General features: G+C 46.2%; 1 protein-coding gene and 1 non-coding gene across 2 annotated transcripts; both read right to left on the bottom strand.

Annotated features, from left to right (window-relative positions):
- Positions 1-3,349: 3,349 nt before the first annotated feature.
- LOC111589905 (U5 spliceosomal RNA) lies at positions 3,350-3,468 on the bottom strand. The gene has a single exon (XR_004851711.1). It is a non-coding gene; the product is annotated as a U5 spliceosomal RNA (small nuclear RNA).
- Positions 3,469-3,818: 350 nt separating this feature from the next.
- Positions 3,819-5,069, bottom strand: LOC103632651 (uncharacterized). Its single transcript, XM_008654405.3, has one exon. It carries the CDS (start codon positions 4,987-4,989, stop codon positions 4,069-4,071), a length of 921 nt encoding a protein of 306 aa, XP_008652627.1. The 5' UTR covers positions 4,990-5,069; the 3' UTR covers positions 3,819-4,068.
- Between the last annotated feature and the right edge of the window lie 3,477 nt (positions 5,070-8,546).

The following is an 8,546-nucleotide window of genomic DNA, read 5'->3' as shown; positions in this document are numbered from 1 at the left end:
TGTAGTCCTTTCCCCTCCTTTGGTTGAGGATTTGGCGAAAGCTCTTGATGATGAGCGTCATTTCCTCATTGTCGAGCTTGGAGGTGTCGATGGGGAGCCTACTTGATGTAGACTCTTCTTTCTTTTCTTTCGTCGCTTTGAATGCGACGGGTTGCACCGCGGGTGTGGAGGTGCCGCCTTGCTCCAAGTCAACAATGTGTTTGGAGCCTTTGATCATCAACTCAAAGCTCACAAACTTCCCAATTACCTCCTCGGGAGACATTAGCTTATATCTAGGATCACCACGTATTAATTGAACTTGAGTAGGATTACAAAATACGAGGGATCTAAGAATAATCTTGACCATATCATGGTCATCCCATTTTGTGCTTTTGAGGTTGCGCACTTGATTCACCAAGGTTTTGAGCCGGTTGTACATTGCTTGTGGCTCCTCTCCTTGGTGGAGGACGAATCGACCGAGCTCCCCCTCGATCGTCTCCCGCTTGGTGATCTTGGTCACCTCATCTCCTTCGTGCGCGATCTTTAGGACATCCCAAATCTCTTTGGCGCTTTTTAACCCTTGCACATTATTATACTACTCTCGACATAGAGAGGCGAGGAGTATAGTAGTGGCTTGGGAGTTAAAGTGCCGGATTTGGGTGACCTCGTCCGAGTCGTAGCCCTCGTCCCCTACGGTAGGTACCTGCGCTCCAAACTCATCAATGTCCCATATGCTTGCGTGGAGTGAGGTTAGGTGATGCCTCATTTTATCACTCCACATACAATAATCCTCACCATCAAAATATGGTGGTTTGCCTAATGGAATGGAAAGTAGAGGAGCGCGTTTAGAAATGCGGGGATAGCGTAGGGGGATCTTATTAAACTTCTTGCGCTCTTGGCGCTTAGAAGTGACGGACGCCGTGTCGGAGCCGGATGTGGAGGGCGATGAAGAGTCGGTATCGTAGTAGACCACTTTCTTCATTTTCTTCTTGTCGCCACTCCGATGCGACTTGATGCGGGGAGGTGATTCCTCCTTTCCTTTGGCGCCGGACTCCCTTGATGGAGCCTTCCCGTGGCTTGTAGCCTTCTCGCTGGTTTTCATCTCCCTCTTGGCGGATCCTACTGACATCACTTCGAGTGGTTAGACTCTAAATAAAGTACCGGGCTCTGATACCAATTGAAAGTCGTCTAGAGGGGGTGAATAGGCGGAATCTGAAAATTATAACTTTAAACACACAATACAAGCCGAGGTTAGTGTTAGAACGAATATCAAGTCCGGGAGAGAGGGGAAAACAAATCAAATGAAAGACAAGCGAATGAACACGGTGATTTGTTTTACCGAGGTTCGGTTTTAAAGAACCTAGTCCCCGTTGAGGTGGTCACAAAGACCGGGTCTCTTTCAACCCTTTCCCCCTCTCAAACGGTCACTTAGACCGAGTGAGCTTTCTTCTTACTTCTCATGGGTCACTTAGACCCCGCAAGGACCACCACACAATTGGTGTCTCTTGCCTTGCTTACAAAGCACTTGAGAGTAACAAATGAAAAGAAAAGAAAGCCAAACAAGCAAACAAGAGCAACAAGAAACACAAGTGATTCTCTCACAAGCCCTAATGCGCTAGAGTTGAATTCGGGACTTTGAGTGGATCGATCGCTTGATTTGTGTCTTGGAGTGAAGTTTATTGCTCTTGTATTGAATGCAATGTGTGGAATGCTTGGATGGTTGGAGTGGAGGTGGTTGAGGGGTATTTATAGCCCTCAACCACCAATCAACCGTTGGGGTTGGGCTGCTGTCGATGGGCGCACCGGTGCGTCACCGGACACTGTTCGGTGCGCCAGCCACGTCACCCAACCGTTAGGGTTCGGGCGCTGTCGACCGTTGGAGGCTTTGTCTTCTAGTGGCACCGGACATGTACTGTTCACTGTCCGGTGCGCCTCTGACTTCTGCGCGCACTATCCGCACACTGTAGCGTTTGTAGGGGTCCGTTGCAGTCGACTGTTGCGTCGAAGAGCCGTTGCTCCGCTAGTGCACCGGAGAGTCCGGTGAATTATAGCGGAGCATGCCCTCAGAAACCCGAAGGTGGCGAGTTTGGAGTTGTACGGTCCTGGTGCGCCGGACACTGTCCGGTGGCACACCGGACACTCCGGTGCACCACACCAGGGCACACTTGGTTCCTTTGCTCCTTTGCTTTTGAACTCTAACTTTGATCTTTTATTGGTTTGTGTTGAACCTTTATGCACCGGTGGAATATATAATCTAGAGCAAACTAGTTAATCCAATATTTGTGTTGGGCATTCAACCACCATTATAGGAAAAGTTAAACCCTATATCCCTTTCACAACGCCATTGTGATTGTTGTATTCTGTTAAATTAGACATGTTTTGTGTGTGATGGTTAAGACGTTAAGGACTTGTTTGGGAGCAAGAAGATTAAAGGTTTGTTCGGTTATGCATGTATCGAAAGGGATTGATGGGATTAAATCTCTCTCTAGTTAAAATTGATTAGAAGGGGATTTGATCTAAATGGATTAAATCCTCTTCGATCCAGACGCAACCGAGCAAGCTCTGAAGGGACTAGAATCCCATGCTACTCAATTTTAAATAGCAAGGGATTATACCTCTCTCAGTTCTCTATAATTCCCTTACTAACAACCAGGGTTAGAAAATTCGAGCGAAATTCTCTGAATTTCGGTGTTTTTCGTTTTCAGACACCTACGTGAATAGGTTTTCGGTACAGATTTTGGAAAACTTGGTCCACTATTCATAAACTTTAAAAATTCAAAAACGAAAAACCTTATTTCGACCGGATTTCGGTGCTTTTCGCTGAATTCTATCAAAATTTTCATTTTTTTTTCTCAACATGAGAATTGTTTTTCGGTCCGAAACAACGAATTTCACCGAGAAAACACCGAATTTTGTTTTTAAATTTAAAACTCTATCTCGAGAGGATTTGAGCAAATTTTGATGTATTTCGTTCCAAATTTGTTTTTGGTCTTGTACGGGATTTCCAATCTCGTCGAAATGGTTAACCTTGCTAACAACAAGCCCTAATGAGACAACGATCTTTTCTATTTAATTTCTGTAACAATTTGTGCACAAAGCTGAGCATCCAATAGAATGGCTTGTAACCTTTGCGCTGATATGCTTCCAAAGTAGCCGTCTTGCGTGGCCAATTTCTCTTCATCCAATGTTGGATTTCAGGTAGAAAAAAGGGCACAACCTCCGATAAAAGAAAAGAACAATTCTTTATGTTAACGGAAACCATGATTCTTTTCCTTTTCTTTTGGACATAGTGACAATGAAGTAAAGCATTTTCCATTGCAGTGCGCTTCAGCATTTGGTATTATAATCAAATTACATTGAATTTGTTGGGGCCCACCTAAATAGGAGAACTCCCTTCAAAAATTAGCGTATGCTGCTAATTATGATGAGCACACGGTATTCTTGAGTAAAAGGCGAAAGAATAGTTCGCTTTGTGCTCACCAGACAGCTCCGTGTATTAGCCAGGTGACACCGACCCCTCTCTTATAGCTTGTCCCGTAACCCTGTGTCTAGCAGCTCCACGATAAGGTACTAATAATCCCATGATCAGCACCTACTTTCGGCCGAGTCTGTCCAGGGATGAGGTGGGCTGTTCTACATCCATCCATGGGCCGTCCAGCAATGAATCGAGCGGAGTCCGACCTGCCAACTATTTCACAAGTGAAGTTCCAGAACCTAGTATTATTTAATACTGTTTTGTAAAGATTGGAAATTATTTGTACGAAGTCACTATAAATCATGTATTGTTGGCGATCATATATGAAACATTTAGTGTTGTCGAAACTCATGGCACAGAGATAGACTAAAATAATGGATCGGCACATATATTATTTCTCACCTCTTTCAAAGAACAAACGAGAAGTGACTACAATAAAATATTAGCATGTGTGGAAATGCGAAATAAGAAGGGAAAAAAACATGCAAACAATGTGTTTAAACTATACAAACAATCTGTTGAAAGCAGCATCCTATGTACAGAACTCAAAACTGATTTGGTCTCCCTGAAAAACGCTGACCAAATATCTTAAACGAACGAATTGATCACGTGACTCAAAGCTGATCTGGCCGGGCATCCGGCTGCCGGCGGGCGCCGGCGCCGGCGCCGCCGCCAAACGCGCGCTGCTTGAGCATCTTGGTGTAGTTGAGGATGGAGTTGAGGCGCTGCTGGCGCAGGTCCTCCTTGAAGCCGCGGATGAACTCCTCGGCCCTGGCGTCCACCTCGGACCTCCTGGCCTCCTCCTCCCTCTCCCGGTCCGGCCGCCGGCGCGCCTCCAGCGCCAGCGCGTAGGCCTCGTCCATGCTCATCCCGCTGGGCACGTCGTCGTCTGCCGCCGGCGCGCGCACTGACGGCGACAGCGGGGATGGCGGGAGCGGGAGCGGGAGCGCGCGCGGCGACGGCTTGGCCGTCGTCGGTGTCCTGGACGTCTCCTCTGTTTCTTGGGCGGCGGCGGTGGCGGCGTCAGGCTGCGTGAACGTCGATGGCGTGGTGTAGTTGAGGCAGGCGGAGGGGAAGGAGAAGATGGAGAAGGAGCGGAGGCGCTGCAGCACCGCGGACGAGGCCCTCCGCGTGAGCGAGACCCCGGCACCGCAGCGGGGCGATTGCAGCGGCAGCGGCCTGGAGGAAAGGACGGCGACCGCGGCGACGACCGCGTTGACGACGAGGAACCATAACGCACTGGAGGTCAGCCACGCCGGCAGCGGCGCCCACCACCACCACACCGCCGCCATCGTCTGCGCTCGCTTCTCCTGGGCTGTGCTGTGTCTGGCTCTGCTTCGAGTTCCCAAAAATCTGCGCTCCGAGTTGATGGATGATGTGGGATAAGAATGTGCTCTGGCTCTCTGGACAATGGTGGACGCACGGGTGGGAGTATAAAGGCAAAGCAACGCCGTCAATGTGGACCGGCTATGGAATGCAGGTAGCTTCGTTTTGTTGGCCTCATTCACTATCCGCGTGATTGGTATCCGGTGCATCCAGCGCCGGTCTGGCACAATGGAATCATGGGAAAGCTGAGTTTCCACGCAGGCAAGCAAGCAAAAAGTGCCAATGGCTGCACCTGCACGCGTGCGTGTGCGTGCAGGTTTTAGCCCTGTTTTCCAGCCAACTGCACCGTATGTTTGGTTTCTGTATTTGGAGAGCAATGCCAACTTAGCCCGTACGCGCAGAGCTTGCATACGCAGCGCAGCTACCTTGTGGGTATGACCGCAGCCTTGGTTCAAGGCCACCTTTTGCATGAGCTAATGCACGCCATGTCAACAATCCAGTCAACCAAACAAGAAAAAAAAAATGAAAAATCCTGTATCCCATGACACAGACCGAACAAATGCAGGAAACCAATCACATGGTATATGTGGTCAATGGGACAGCGTGAGACTGGACGCAGCCGTTCAATGAACCAAACATGTGATATGTTTGCGAAACATTTTTTCCCTCATACCGTAGATTTGATCAATCATATCTAAACTAAATCCTGCAGCACCAAACTATGTTCAAGCATCAAAGCCACGTGTCTAGAAGTCCAAAGGGACGTCACAACACTAGCACGCTCTAGCACGACCAGACACGACATAAGACATAACGAGGCTCTCTAACTTCGGGCCCTGATTGAGAAGACTTCACTTTAAACCTTTTAGTTTCGTTTTAGCCTTTTTTTCAGCTAAACAGGTCTAGCTCCATGAGCTCTAGATTTAAAAAAAATTTGAAACTAGAGACCAGCTTCATGCATGAAGCTCCTCAAAAAGTGCTTTAAAAACACTGTTTTCATAACATCCCATAAAGTTACATAAAAATTACCCATCATACCATTAGTTACATGACATAGCGCTTAAGTTCTCTCATGACAACCACTAATCATAAAGAGTAATCAAGAAAACTCACATAAATCAATTATATTACAGAAGCTAGAGTCCATGTGCAAGCTAAACACTTCTTGAACCGACTTCAACAACTTATTAGAGCTATTTAAGGGTGAAGCTGAAAAATCGAAGCTAAAATTTTTAAAGTGAAGCCCTCTCAATCAGACCCTTAGCAGTTTTGTAGCATTTGAGACTCAAACACGACACTATGGCCTCAAGGTCGTGCCATGCAATTTGGCAAGACAACTCCATGCGATAGTAGTGGCACGAGTATGATTAGTGTCAAACTACTTCAACTTAGAAAAACAACTATATTTTAAAATCAAATTTCAAATTCACAAAACTATATAATCAGAATCACATTCATAGATCAAATAACATAAACACAAGTAAAGAAATACCAAATGAAGTAGGACCGGTACAATAACTATCTCATTAAAAATATGTCTTGGTAAAACTCATCCTTGTAAGAAACCCTTGACATGGAAAAAGAGTACCACCAACTTCATATGATATGAGTGCCATTGTTCACTAGCATCCACAAATATCTAGTCTTAACAATATTATAGGACCATTACATAAATGTTATCACTCATCGAGATAGAGTAATTCAAAGCTCTCTTTCAACTCCTTATCCTCCACCATGTGTTGAAGTCTTCATTTTGCAGACTCCCTGTCCCTAATGCGAGTGAGTGCCTCCACATTTTCAGAGTTCAACCTCTGTTGTCACTCCTCGATGATCCTACTATATGTCCTAAAGTCTAAAGAAATGATCTCAGCGGGCAGATTTAAAATGTCTTTAGCAAGTATTGAAAGGGTTGGATAAGTTAGTTTGTACTGATGCCACTAGTTCATGATGTTGAAGCTCGATGATTGTGTCATAGCCTAGGTAGGTTGCAACTTCAGAATCACCACCACCACCATTAGAGCTAGAAGTAGAACTTGTGGCCTATATCAAGGTAGTGGTAGGAAAAATGCTAGGCAAATCAATATTAGGATGGAGGGTAGAACATGATGAGGACATCACTTCTATACATACAATGAATGGACCGATAACACGATCTCGTGCACGACAGCTAAATCTCCAGGTACGTTCTACCCTAGTCAATTGTGTTTCAGAGCTTACGCTTGGGGCCATGGATGTTTTGATGATTAGGTACCTTAGAGAGGACCAGCAAGGACTTGGGAAAGGCCAAGGTGTTGAGGAGGAGCAGCAAGGGCGTCCACAACAGGAAGGAGATCAAGTCTGAGTCGGCTGCGACTCCATCTCGGGTTTCAGGACCAGTCTGCACTAAAATGGACGCCCAAGATGCATCCGGACTCCGATTGCGACGGACTGGATATGGTTGGAAGGATAACGAGATTATCTAACCAACCCAACTGGTTCCACCCTAAAATGCATCCGGAGTCAACGGGAATTGTCGAAACAAGTCAGCATTCAGATTCTGTTTTGGTGCTGCGACACCGTCTGTTGGGCCGTTGGGCCGTGTATCGCGTTGGAGCCCATTAGGGTCGAGTCCAGGGGTCACGCACGCCCTAATACTCTATTTATTCAACAGCCGCCGCCACATTTAGGTTTGGGGTTTTGCTTAGATGAATTCTGTCATCGAACAGTGTCGTCGTCATCGGCTTGTGAGACCCCATCCCGTAATCAATACAATTTTGGTTGCGTTTTTTCCTGTTCTTGCTTGTGTTCTTGATTGTGCTTGCAGAGATAAGCCTTCGTGGCGAGGTCATTCGTGTGTCACGGGTGATAACCAACGGAGCCATGGTGTAGTGATTGCGAGGAACCGTTCGCTCGGAGCCTTGGATCATCAACGTCGAGATCTCCACTCAATCAAATTATCGTATCTCACGGAAGATCGGACCGCGTCTACTATCAGAACAGCCAGCTACAAGCATATCATCATCATCAATTTCATCCCAAGATGTTCTTTTCTTACCTGATAAGATTGGAGGGAAGACCCTTTTTTAACATAATAAAGCCATACAATGCATCATTCTTACTATACATGTCGTAGTGAAGATACTAGGCTACTAAAGGTACCTAAGAAAAGATTGCTAGAGAAGCGAGGAGCAAGTCCTAATACCATAGTGGATGTCTATGATGCTATGACATCAAGAGACTAATACACATGGATTTTTATAGAGGTTCATAATACATTATGCAAAATACCCTATGTCATATTGTTGATCATGGAGTACTGTATGTAGATGGTACTCAAGATTATAAGCCCCAACCCAGTGAGGCACACCACCTCTTTGAAGAGGAGTGGAATGAGACAAGCTAGACTAACTCACCTATTGCCGCGTTGGTCGAGTTGTCTTCAACTCTCTTGACATGGGTTTGGTTGATCTTGTAGTGGTCTCCTATAGGAAGTTAGATGTTCCGAATTGGAATTGAAAGCTACTCTACCAACCGCTTTTATGGTCCAAAGGAGCGCTAGCATTACATATATATACCTCCTATGATCCTTACCTATCATTGGCCCAACTACCCATGTCATGTCACTAGATTGCGATCACCATAGGCCTACAATGGCTTAATCATTCCTGTGAGACATGTAGATGCGGGTCTGCCTTGACATATTAATGGTTCCTTGTACCTCTGTCACACCGGGTTTTAGGGGTCCAAAACCCAGGCGCGAAATAATCACCAGGTGTGCTGGGACCAA

The sequence above is a fragment of the Zea mays genome, chromosome 7, assembly GCF_902167145.1.
Source record: "Zea mays cultivar B73 chromosome 7, Zm-B73-REFERENCE-NAM-5.0, whole genome shotgun sequence".
NCBI classification, from domain to species: domain Eukaryota; kingdom Viridiplantae; phylum Streptophyta; class Magnoliopsida; order Poales; family Poaceae; genus Zea; species Zea mays.
This window is presented reverse-complemented; position numbering and strand designations above follow the sequence as displayed.